The sequence below is a fragment of the Zingiber officinale genome, chromosome 4B (genome assembly GCF_018446385.1).
Source record: "Zingiber officinale cultivar Zhangliang chromosome 4B, Zo_v1.1, whole genome shotgun sequence".
Lineage (NCBI taxonomy): Eukaryota > Viridiplantae > Streptophyta > Magnoliopsida > Zingiberales > Zingiberaceae > Zingiber > Zingiber officinale.
This window is the reverse complement of record NC_055993.1, coordinates 7,721,244-7,734,653: the sequence shown is the minus strand read 5'-3', so window position 1 is coordinate 7,734,653 and position 13,410 is coordinate 7,721,244. Positions and strand designations below refer to the sequence as shown.

Below are 13,410 nucleotides of genomic sequence, written 5' to 3'. Positions count from 1 at the left end.
ATGACCAGTGAGCTTGCTTCCTCATTGTCAATTAAGAAGAAACAAACGAAACCTAATATTGAGCTCCCAACCACGTTATTCATAAATTTGTAAATCAAATACAATATAGATAATCTCAAAAATAAATCATGACACCATAAAATACAACATTTCATATGCCAAGAAATCTATAAACTCCAAGTACACCCAGAAAATTATAGTTTCTTGTCAGTCATAGTGGTTGCATCAACACCAAAGTTGGTTTAACTCTACTTCGATTAATTAATCCAGGGGTTGATGGTGACTGGACGAAATCTTGAAGAACCATAACTGAGAATTTAGTTGCTGAATCTTCTCGAAAACTTCTTCCACAGGTGGCGGCGGGCCGGGATGCTTTGCATGTCGATATCGGCAATCAGGTCCATTTGGACAGAAACCTAGTTTATACCTGTTGCATTCACCATCACAAGCATCAGCTAAATGCTGCATATGTAATTGATGGTTCATCTAGAGACATTGATCACAAATTGCACAATAAAATTGTTAACAAAAAAAAAACACACTCAATCAGCCGTATCTCTGTTAATAGCAGAAGCAAAATTCCTTCTTTTTGAGAGAAAAAAACACAATATAGGAGAAGAGAAGTGTGCAGGGAGGGATGCTTACATATTGCACTCCTTGATGTCCGAAGTAATGTGCCTGTAGAGGCAGTCCTGCTCGCGGCACCCTCCGTTGAGCCGGAAGAAGCGGCACACCGGCATCCGGTCCTTGTCATACTGGTGAAGGAAGGCGCAGGCGTCGCCCATCATGCAGAGGCCACGAAGCCAGTGGCGGCATACGGTCTTCCGGAAGTTCCTCCTTCCGTAGCCGTCAGCAGGCGCGCCGCCCGCCGAGTAAGGCGGCGTAAAGCCCGTGATCGCAGCGGCTTCGGCATGGTCGGGCGGCGCGAAGGATCCGGCGGATAGGTCGGCGGCAGCATCGAGGCCGCCCTCGAAGTCGAAACTGAAGGCTCCGTCAGGGTCCTCCATGCAGTCGCCGGAGACGGGGGGGATGGAGAACTATAATAAATACACTCCCTTTTTTGTAGAATTCACGCCCTTTTGTTTCTTTCCCTTTCGTAACCTACGGAGGTTGCTGGGTGAGAATAAAAAAATGAGCTAACCAATGAACTGTAATAAAATAATAATAAAAAACTGACTTGTTAATTGCTATCGGTTTCTTTTGTATACACATAAACAGAAACGACTCAATTTTCCTTATTTTTTTATCTTAAAAAAGTCTTTTTTGATAAATAAAATAGAAAACGCTCACCACAATTATTTGTTGGCTATTCCGTTAATAAAGAAAAAACATTCGGCAATTTCGCAAAGGGCGCCTGCCCTAAAGTTTCAGTTTGCCCAGAAAAACGAGCAATATACCGTTGTGATTTTGTTACTATAAACTTTTTTAATATCTAATTATAAAAAATTAAAAATTAAAAATTAAAAATTAAATTAATAAATAAAATATCATTTGGGGCTGATTTTTAAAAATCATGATCAAATCTTAAACCTGGTACTAATTTTTAAACATCAATATAATTATAGTGTTGGTTTTTAAAATTAATACCATAACTTAATATATTAGCACTGCTGTGACTTTAATTTTTAAAGTCAGTATCACAGTAGTATAATTATATAAAAACAAGCACCACTACATAAAAATTTAAATATCATTATCAATATGATGTTGGATGTGGGGATGGATAAGAGTTATGTGGAGAGGGGAGATTTTTTTTCTTCCTCCCTCTAAGAGGAATATTTTTTATACTTCTCTTCTTCCTCTAATAGAGAACACCTTTGACTTTTCTTTTCCTTCTCCTTTATGACATTCTTCAATGGGACGTAACTCTTAGATCTTCCCTCGAAGAGGCACACCTCTTGGCAGGTCCCCTCTATATAAAAGTTAGGGAAGGGAAGAAAGAGGCACATTCCTTTCTGACTCACGAGCCGTCTTTGACCCATGAGTCGTCTTCGGCCTCCTCATAGCCTCCAGCGACTGATGTTGCTCGTAGTTGGTCGACGACCGCAGTCGGATGACACGTCTTCAGCTATCCTTTGGATCATCATCGTTACCGTATTCCCCTCAAATCCAGCCGACTGTACATACCCGATGATGATCCAACATTCACTCCTTTGATATAGCCTATCTCCTACCTTTGAGCCACTATTATGTTCCGGTCATCGAGTCGTTGTTGTATTCCGGCCTTCGAGCTATTGTTGTATTCTGGCCTACAGGTCGCTGTCATATTCTGGCGATCCAGACTGCATCCAACTCTGTGCCAACAGATCCCTATCGCATCCGGCTCCATGTCGTCAGGTATGGCTCTGTGACATCACATCCGACTCCTCCGGCTCACATTTATCTACTTTTCCGGATCATGACAACTCGATCAGCTCGCGACCAGCTCACCAATTCATCCGAGGGTGCTCCCTTGTGCTAGGGTATGCCACTGTACTAATTCTTTATTTATTTCATTAGTCTACCATTAGTCTGTTCCTTATATATCTGTGGGATCTGCCTCGAGCATCGGGGTGTCAAGGACCGGAGAATCCTGGGCCCTGTCTGCAGGTAGCATTGATCAGAGATTTTCTGACGACTGGGTCAACATAGAAGACAACTCATCACACTCCCCTTATGGGTCATGGCGACTTGGTCCGCGTTTCAGCCACGTCATTTCAGCAATTCCGTCTTCTCAGATTCTCGACAAGATCGGTGTTGATTTTTTTATAAATAGTAAAAAATGATATATTTAGATTCCGAAGAATTATAAAAATCCTTAAGAATTAGAATGGATCCAATCAGCTCTTAGATCTATCAATGAGTTTTGACTAAAACTCATTGATGAATCTAGGGAATTTAAATTTTTGATAAGTTGACATATAATATATGAGGATAGTTTAGTGAAATGTATTTATGATGTTCATGCCTAGTTCTGACATTCTTATGATAAATTATGTATATATGTCAATTGCCTTAAAATCATAAATTTTGAAAACTTTCTCATCATTATTTTTATTAATGACTTCAAACTAATATCTCTAGTTACATATCGACTCTTGGATACTTTAGAAACTACACTTCGGATAAGTTTGTTTAAAGCTCTCTAGGTCTATTAAAAGATTTTAATTGAAATTCATTAATGGACCTGAAAAAACTTTAAACGATGTTTTTTGGACTTGAAATTGGTCTGTTATGGGTTTCACTTTGTAATAAATGTAGATCTCTGAATAAACTTTGATTTAACGTGTAAAACGACATGTTCTAATATATGAGTCAAAAGTTATGGCCTCTAGAAGCAAACAATTGATAGATACACATAACTTATTGTAAAGATATCAGAATCAGACATCGACACCATAAATACATTCATTGCATTATCTTCTTCCATTACATATTAATTTTTAAAAATCCAAATCCCCTATGTCCATTAATGAGTTTGAGCCAAAACTATTTGATGGACCTAAAAACTTCAATCGGATCATTCCAAGTGTTACATGTTTCTGAAGTGATCTAGAGTCTATAAGTGCATTCAAAATTTAACATAAATAATAGTGATAAGAAGTATTCAAAATTTATGACGTTAAGAAAATTAACACATACATATAATTTATCATAAGAATGTTAGACCAGGCATGGACTAGACCCGACCCCGGTTCAAAACTACTAGTTCTACGGTTCTTGGAATGTCTGTTGGGACCTTGACGTCGCTAGAGGGGGTGAATAGTGTCTCACCCAAAACATTGCTTCCTACACTCGTTAGAATTCACAGCGGAATATAAAATCAAATACTAACAAGAGAAAGCAAATCTAACACGTTGATTTATGTGGTTTGGAGATAAAGCTCTTACTACACGGCTATCCGTAAAGTGGACAATCTCGATCTGTCTGTGGATGATTCCCCGGAGAACTTCCGGCTAGCTCGCGTAGCTCCTTGTGGGTGGAGAAACTTCACCACAACTCACACAAGACCACACTAGATCACTTGAACACTTAGAGACTCTAATTAAGGTTAACCACCACCAATTTCGTCAACTTTGCCCAAGCACCCCGAGCTCTCTTAAATAAAACTTGGGAAGAAAATACCAAAATGTTTTCCCACCTCCAGTCAACTGGTAAAAACACCAGTCTACTAGTCCTAAGTGAAATTCAATCGTTACAGGCCAACAGCTCGATACCAGTCAACTGATCAAAATATCAGTCAACTGATCTACATGGGTTGAGTGAACTGAGGCATTCTGTTCGCTACCATTCAACTGATGAAAACACCAGTAACTGCTACGGTATTGCTACTGTTAGAGTGTATACTAAAAGTCTAGCTTTTGTAAACATTTATTTTTGAAATAAAAGAATCACATTGGTCAATATCTACATTTATTTGTTAAATGTAATTGTTCAATTAATTTATATAGTAGATAACATGGTGTGTGGTGTCACACACATAAGATCATGTTATCAGTTCGTTATAAATTATAAACAGTTGCTCACGACTAAGATGGAAAGGAACAAATCATTGGAATAGTCGTAGTGTAATTAGGTATTAGTTTATCTTGACTAATAAATTACACTAGTACACTCTAAGTGTATTGAGTAGGACCATATTAGGTAAGTTCTTTTTATATTGACTTAATAAAAGAACTAGACCTTAGTTATTATGGAAGTGTGTGCTCTTAATCCTAATATAATAACAAGCACATATATTTAGTATTTATTTCTTTAACTTATCAAAGGGTGAGATTTAGCTCGATAAATCAATAAGCCCGATAAGTTGGGAAATGATATTACTTATAGTGTGTGTTGTTGATTATAGAAGGAAACTGTGTCATAGTTATTTAAGTTGAGAATGCCCCCAAGAGGAGATCATAAGGATTGTCATGTTAAATCCTGTAGGTGGACTTAGTCCGACATGACGATGAAGTTGAGTGGTACTACTCTCGGAGATAGATATTAATTAAGTGAGTTGTTAGTAACTTACTTAATTAGTGGACATTCGTTATCTTAAACACAGGGAGACTAACACACTCATGATAAGAAGGAGCCCATAATGTAATTTGGGATTGGTGCGGTAGTGCGATATTAATTCTCTAGTGGAATGAGTTATTATCGATGAACTTGAGTTGTGTGTTCAGGGCGAACATGAGATACTTAAGCTCATCGGAAGGCCAAAACCAATTTCTCCTCTAGGTCTCTGTCGTAGCCTTATTAAAGTCTCAAGTTCATCCAAAGAAAGGTCCATCTTGATGTCCAAGAAGGGAGTCGGCCACATTGCTTGGTGACTAAGCAATGACCGTCCACATATCCTCTTAAAAGGGTCGGCCCTTTGCTTGGTGCCTAAGCATGTAGGGGTCGGCCACAATAATTCAAACAAGGAGGGGTGTTTTGAATTTTTAAAATCTTCTCTTTGTAGAAAAATATAAGTTTTAAAATAGAGATTTTAATTTTAAAAATTTTCCTTATTTGAATTAGGCCACATGTTTTAATAGAGAGTTTTAAAAGTTTTAAAACTTTCCTTTTTTAACCATCCTCATGGTTTTAGAAAAAAAGGAAGAGAAGTTTTAAATATTAAAATTTTCTATTCACGTTAAAAAAGGAAATTTTGAAGAGAAGTTTTAAATTTTAAAACATGGTTTTTAATTTTTAAAACTTTCCTTTTTTTAACATCCACTTTAGGAAAGAGAGCTTGTAAAATTTTATAAAATTTTTTTATTTCTTCCTATAAGTGGCCGGCCACCTTTGCTTGGTGCCCAACAAGGGGCCGGCCAAGATTAAATCAAACCAATTATTGATGTGGTGATTGATTCAATCAAGAGGAAAGAAAAGGAAAAATAAAAAGGAAAAAGGAAAAACTAGAGGAAGATTTTAATTTTTGTAAAAAGTCTTTCCTTATTTACCTTGGGCAAGTAATATAAAAGAAGGGGTGAGGAGGCCTCATGAGACATCAATTCTTATTCTTTTGGTGTAGTCTCTCTTGGTGGTCGACCCTCCCTCTCCTTTCTTCCTTTTCCTTTGCTCTCTTGTTCCCTTAAGGTGGTGGTGGCCGAAACATAGAGAAGGAGAAGAAATCTTTGGGTGGCGTTCATCTTGGAGGATCATCGCCCACACGACGTCCAAGGTGAGGCGAGGAATACGGCAGAAGATCTTGAAGTCATTAGTTTGCAAAGAGAAAGTATAATTAGCAATTATTTTCCGCATCATGCTAGTTATTTTTTTTTGTATGAATTTCAAACACAAGAGGCATTAGATCTAGTTTTCGAATTTGTTTTCGAGTTTGTGTTTTTTTTTTACTTTGTCGAATTTGTGATTCGATTGTTCTTTTTGGTTAACCTAGAGTTATTTAAGGAAATTAAATATTAGCTTTCCTTAAAAGGCTTTGTCTAGGCGGTGGTGGTTGCTCCCATATCCAAGAAGGCCATGTGCCTCGTCATGCAGTCCTGGAAGCCAATTTTGAAAATTAATATTTAATGGAATTTATAACGTAGGTGGATTTGAATCAATAGTGTTAAGTTCCGCTTGCGATTCAAATCTAAATCATTAAGAACAGATAAGTTAAATTTGGAATCAATGATGTTAAGTTCCGTCTGCAATTCCTAATTTAATTTCTAAAAAACACAATATGTTGTTTAGGAAAGGTTCGACACTTGTACAAAATTTTTGTACAGTGGAACCGGTACGATCTTCCTAGGACCAACCAACAACTACAGTAATTGCTAACATAAGATTTTATCCTGAGTACAATCTCTTATGCCTCGTCCTCGCTCGACTAACCTAGACCTAGTCTTTTATACTCCTTCATTAGCCTCGCGTCTTTCGGATAACTCTTCATCCTTCACGCCTTACCTTCTGGAGCTTCCATCGATCTTGTTATTGTTGTCGGGTCTTCCTTTGTTAAGAGATCGCGCCTCCGGGACTTCATCTATTATCAAGTCACACTTGGACTTCCGTTGTCAAGACTACATGTTTGAACTTACACCGCCAAGACTCACCCTTGGACTTTCCTCTTTTACCAAGATCATACTTAGACTCTCCTTGGTATACTTGTATCCTGCACACTCATAATGCATATCAAATACAACAATAAACCTAACTTAAATCTTTGCCCAAATATCAAAATCTAGGGTACCCAGATTGCTCCAATAATGCCGACTCTTAGGTGTGTAATCGAGCCAAGCTGAGCCGAACTCTTGAATATTTGAGTTTGGCTCGTTTCTAATTGAGCTAAGCTCGAGATTTATTTAACAAATATATTCATGGTTCACGAGCTTATTCGAGTTTTTATCGAGCCTAAACGGGCGTAATAAATATAAATTATAAATTTAAATATTCATTAAAAACTAAATTATATATTTAAATAAAAGTATAATATTTTTATTAAAATTTATAATTTTATTCTAATAAATAAATTTAATATATTTATCTATAGTTTTCATAAGTAGAGTGTAAAATCTATAAATTCAATATCAAAACTATTATATTTTTTATTTAAAAGTTGATTCATGAACTTAATGAACATGTTTACTAGCTAATGAACCGAATATTGTGAAGCTTGAGTCTAGTTTGTTTATCTTAACGAGCCTCATTAAATGAGTTTTTATCGAATCGAGTTTCGAATAACTCATGAGCGGCTTAGTTCATTTACACCCCTACCGACTCTTAAATTTAATTGCCTAAGACGGTTATGGTTCAGGGTTCAAAACAATTGAAGATTATTATTATTATTATATATATATATATATATAATTAAATAAATAAATTATATTTCTTTTTCATAAAAGTTATTATTTAAGTTGATCCGGTGATAAGGACGGGGGATCCTCATTGGCGGAAGGTCAACGACACGTGGAGGTCAAAGGTCAAGAGATTCAACCCTTAGATCGGCCGACCGACAGACTGGAGGAAGCGGGCTGACCGACCGCACGGGGCAAACCGACCGGCCATGAATCTCTCGAACCGAAGGAAGACAACCCGACTGGAGGTCGGGTTTCCGATGCTCAAGGTAAAAAGGTTCAAGTCCCGAGCGGGATGTCCGTTCGGCCGGTACACAAGGCAACACAGGCGGGAGCAGTCTCATCCGAGCATACGACCGAGGCAGAAGTTATATGTCTGCCGAGCGCCCGACCCGCTCGGCCCTGGAACAGATAGGGAAAGCAAGAGGACAAAGGAGACAGGGGATAACATCATCCTCGAGACGTCTGTCGCCGACAAGCAGCAGAGTTGGCGGCCGAGCCGTACACAAGATCATACGGTGGAAACTTCCACCGTCACATTCGGGATATGCTCGGACGATTGCGGAATGACGCCAGAGGTACTTTTCTGACACAGACTCGTTAAGGTATGTTTGGGGAAGCGTGCCCGCGTTTCCCCGGGGTCCTATATAAGGACCCCCAGACGTCGACGAAGGTATGCGCACATCTCTACTGTAGCCACATTACGCTGCTTCTCTCGTTGCCTGACTTGAGCGTCGGAGGGTCATCGCCGGGAAACCCCTCCCGACTCGGTTTCTTTGCAGGTTCGCCGGAGAGCTACACCACCAGTCGGAGACAGCGGAGCGTGCCACGTCCCCAGCATCCGTCGACTCAGCGCTCGGACAGGATCAAATTGGCGTCGTCTGTGGGAACGCACCTGAATCCGAGCCAAGGAGATGGAAGAAGCTGGACGTCAACTTCTGGTAACGCTCTCTCCCAAGGAGCTCGAAGCACTCGTCCAAGCGCGAGCCGCAAAAATCGTGGAGCAGCAACAGAAAGCTCAGGTTGAGCGGGCAGCGCAGCAGGCGACATCAGCCTCGGGGGGCCGAGCGCCGCCCGAAGACAGGCAGGAGCAGCTCTCAATATGGGGGCAAAACAAGGGGCCGGTCGGCACTCAGATGGGGGCGCCGCCCGCCCTGATATCTCTTCATCGGGCTTTGTTCCAGACGCCCTCGGAGGTAGCACAGGCCAACCAAGACAAGGGATCTTCATCGGACGAAGCACCCATCCGGGACGTCAGAAAAGGGAAGGCGCCCCGATCGGACGCGTCGCCCGAGCGGACCAACCGGCAGTTCTCAGATGCCATTCTTCGAGATCCACTGCCGAGGCATTACGTGCCCCCTGCGATCGGGGAGTACAACGGGACAACCGACCCAGACGACCACCTGGGTAAATTCGACAGCACCGCCACTCTGCATCAGTACACAGATGGTGTAAAATGCCGAGTGTTCCTCACCACGCTTTCGGGATTGACGCATCGGTGGTTTCAAAGACTGTCGGACGGCTCTATCACAAGTTTCAAGGAATTCCGAACGGCGTTCCTCCATCATTTTGCGAGCAGCAGGCGCCACCAGAAGACAAGCGTCAGCCTGTTTGCCATCAAGCAAGGCACGAGGGAGCCGCTTCGAGCGTACATTCAGCGCTTCAACCAGGTGACCATGGACATTCCAACGGTCACCTCGGAAACAATGGTGAACGTGTTCACGCAAGGGCTTGTGGACGGTGACTTCTTCCGATCGCTCATCCGGAAGCCGCCTCGGGACTACGACCACATGCTGCATAAAGCCAACGAATACATCAATGTGGAGGAAGCCTAGGCGGCGAGAAGAAAAGAAGCCCAGAGCGACCAACCAGCTCCCGCCGAGCGGAAACAGCCCTTCAATCACCAACCACCCAGAGGATCGCGAGCCGAAGCCGCCCGTCCTCATCAGCACACTCGGCCGCACGCCGTCCAGCAAGTCATGGCTGATCGGCCCAAGCCCAAGGGGAAGGTATGGACCCCAATGTTTTGTTCACTCCATCAGTCGGCCGCTCATAATACCCGCGACTGTCGGAGCCTACCCCCCATCGCTCATCCCGCACCAAGGAGTTACTTCCGCCGATCGCCTTCACCAGATCGGCAACATCGACAACGGAGCCCCGTGCAAAGGATAGAAAGGCGATCCCCCGAGCGGCATCACTGTCAGCAGCACGGAGCCCACCACCGAGCGTCAAATGAACGACCTCGACCTTCCGCTCGGGAGGAGGAAAATAGGGGCAACGCGTCTCGGGGAGAGATCAATATCATTGCCCGGGGCCCGACCGGCGGAGATTCCAACAGAGCCAGAAAGGCACACGCAAGGCAGTTGACGATCCATGCGGTCGGCTGCAGCAAGGAAAGGGCGAGCGGACCCGAGATCAGCTTCGGCCCCAGGGACCTCCAAGGAGTTGAAGTCCCTCACGATAACGCCCTGATCATTCGAGCGGTAATAGCCAATTATACTATTCACCGCATTTTCATTGACACAGGCAGCTCAGTCAACATAATATTCAAGAAGGCCTTCGACCAACTGCAAATTGATCGAGCTGAACTACTGCCAATGACGACCCCCCTCTACGGATTCACGGGGAATGAAGTTTTGTCGGTCGGCCAAATCCGACTAACTATCTCGTTGGGCAAGGAGCCGCTCAGAAGGACAAGGACCACCACCTTCATCGTGGTGGATGCTCCTTCTGCATACAACGTCAACCTGGGGCGACCATGTCTCAGAGTTCCGGGCGATCATCTCTACCTTCTGCTAGAAGATCAAATTCCCGGTGGAGGATAAAGTAGGGGAGGTGTGGGGAGACCAGCTGGCCGCTCAAAGATGCTACGTGGAGATGGTCCGAGCTGAAGCCAAGTCCGCTCGGAAAGTGCCGCGGGTCGAGGTACATGCTATTACTGAAAAGCCACCTTCTTTAGTTTATGAAGAAAAGGAGGAGGTGCAGATTGACTCTTCCCGACCGGAGGCCACCACCTTCATAGCATCCGATCTGGAGGAGAAGCAGAAGGAGAAGTTGATCAAGTGCTTGCGGCGAAACTGCGACGTCTTCGCCTGGTCGACCCATGAGCTGCCTGGGGTCCCGCCGAGCGTAGCGCAACATGAGCTTCATGTCCGGCCGGACGCTCGTCCGGTGAAGCAAAGAAAGAGGGACTTCAGCGTGGAGCAAAATGTAATCATCCGGGCGGAGGTCGAAAAGCTTCTAGAGGCCGGCCACATAACGGAAGTACAATTCCCGAGTTGGCTCGCCAATGTGGTTCTGGTCTCCAAGCCGGGCAACAAGTAGAGAGTCTGCATCGACTTCCGGGACTTGAACAAGGCATGCCCGAAGGACTTCTACCCCCTACCCCGGATCGATCAACTGGTGGACTCCATGGTCGGGTGCGAGCTGATATGCATGCTGAATGCATACCAAGGCTACCACCAAGTGTCGCTCGCCCGAGAAGACCAAGAGAAGGTCAGCTTCGTCACGGCGGACGACACCTACTGCTACAATGTAATGTCGTTCGGATTGATGAACAAGGTCTTCAGGGAGCAGATCGGACGCAACCTGGAAGTGTACATGGACGACATACTTATCAAGTCCTTCCGGGCGGCCGATCTCTACGCGGACATGGAGGAGACCTTCCAAACATTGAGAAGATATGACGTCAAACTTAACCCTCAAAAGTGCCTGTTCGGAGCAAAAAGCGGGCGCTTCCTGGGTTACATTGTGACCGAGCGGGACATAGAGGCGAACCCCAGCAAGATAAAGGCATTGCAGGACATGCCGCCTCCCAGAAATCTCCAAGAGGTGCAGCATCTCACTGGTCGGATAACGGCATTGTCGAGGTTCATCTCTAAGACCGCCGACCGGAGCTAGCCATTTTTCAGGATTCTCCGTAAAGCCACCAAGTTTCAATGGGACGAGGAGTGCGATCAGGCATTCGAGGAATTGAAGACTTACCTGAATTCCTTACCCGTGTTGGCGAAACAGCCGTAGGTGAGCCGCTTCGCATTTACTTATCCTCAACTGAGCATGCTGTTGGCTCAGTATTAGTAAGGCCGAGCGGCGAGGAGCAGCCGGTGTACTTTTTAAGCCATATCTTAAAGGATGCTGAGTTTCGCTACACTGGTCTCGAGAAGTTGGCTTTCGCCTTGGTTCTTGCCGCTCGGAGGTTGCACCCTTACTTTTTGGCGCACACCATTATTGTGATGACGAATAGCCCGCTAGCAAGGGTACTCTTGAACCCTGAAGCATCCGGACAACTCATTAAGTGGACGACGGAGCTCAGTGAATTTGACATCCAATACCAACCCCGCTCGGTGATCAAAGCACAGTCCTTGGCAGATTTCGTGACCGAGGTACAAAAGCCCGAGCCCGAAGCTACATGGAAAATATATGTGGATGGATCGTCCACTCGGCTCGGAAGAGGAATTGGGATCCTGCTACTTTCGCCTCAAGGAGAGCGGATGCATTTGTCCGTCCGGCTGGACTATCGGGCAACAAATAATGAGGCAGAGTATGAAGCCCTCATAGCCGGATTGCAGGCCGCACAACATGTTGGAGCCAGCCGGGTGGTGATTCACTCAGATTCCCAACTAGCCGCTCAACAACTCATGGGCGCCTTTGAGATAAACAATGCAAGACTCAAGTTGTACGCGGACGTCTTTGAAAAACTCAATACTAGCTTCACCGAGGTGGTGATCCAGAAGATACCCCGAGCGGAAAACCAGGCGGCAGATGAATTAGCCAAGCTCGCAAGCTCGATATCATCGGTCGTCATCCAGCAACCAATCGAGCAAATATCCTTGGTAGCGCACATAGACCGAATGGAATGCCTCACATTCTCGAGCGATTGGAGAACAGCCATCATGGAGTTTCTGCGCTCAGGGGCCACACCATCCGATCTGGACGAAGCTCAGCTACTGAGGAGAAGAGTCGGCCGGTTCATGCTCATCGGAGATCAACTTTACAAAAAGACGTTCTCCCGACCTCTGCTGAAGTGTGTCAGCTCGGAAGACGCCGAATACATTCTCTAGGAGGTGCACCAAGGATATTGCGGAGGTCATCCGGGCGACCGATCTTTGGCTAGGAAAATCCTGCTGGCCTGATACTTCTGGCCAACGCTACACGAGGACCCCGCTCTGACCATCGCAACCTGTATTTCCTGTCAGAAGTACCACAGTTTCTCACATAAGCCGACGGAAGAAATGAAAACGTCCATAGTATCTTGCCCGTTCGACCAGTGGGGCATGGACATCGTCGGACCCTTCCCTATGGCGATCGGACAACGGAAGTTTCTATTGGAGGCAGTAGATTACTTCTCCAAGTGGGTGGAGGCTGAGCCATTGGCCAAGATAACCGAGCACATGGTCAAGAAATTCATCTGGCAAAACATCATCTGTCGGTTCGGCATTCCACGTCGGCTCGTGTCGGACAACGGGCGAAAGTTCGTCAGAAATCAGCTCGAAGAATGGTGCAAGGGATATGACATTGAGCAACACTTCACGTCTATGGCGTATCCCCAAAGCAACGGTCAAGCCGAAGTAGCCAACCGGGAGATACTCTGAATTCTTCGGGCTCGACTCGACCATATGGGAGGAAGCTGGGTGGACGAGCTGCCGAGAGTCTTATGGGTCATCCGCAC

General features: G+C 44.4%; 1 protein-coding gene across 1 annotated transcript; it reads right to left on the bottom strand.

Annotated features, from left to right (window-relative positions):
- Positions 1 to 77: 77 nt before the first annotated feature.
- LOC121977352 (30-kDa cleavage and polyadenylation specificity factor 30-like) lies at positions 78 to 1,086 on the bottom strand. The gene is made up of 2 exons (XM_042529935.1): positions 646 to 1,086; positions 78 to 427 (listed from the first exon to the last, which is right to left on the bottom strand). The coding sequence occupies exons 1-2, from the start codon at positions 1,005 to 1,007 to the stop codon at positions 262 to 264; spliced, it is 528 nt and encodes a 175-aa protein (XP_042385869.1). The 5' UTR covers positions 1,008 to 1,086; the 3' UTR covers positions 78 to 261.
- Positions 1,087 to 13,410: the final 12,324 nt, after the last annotated feature.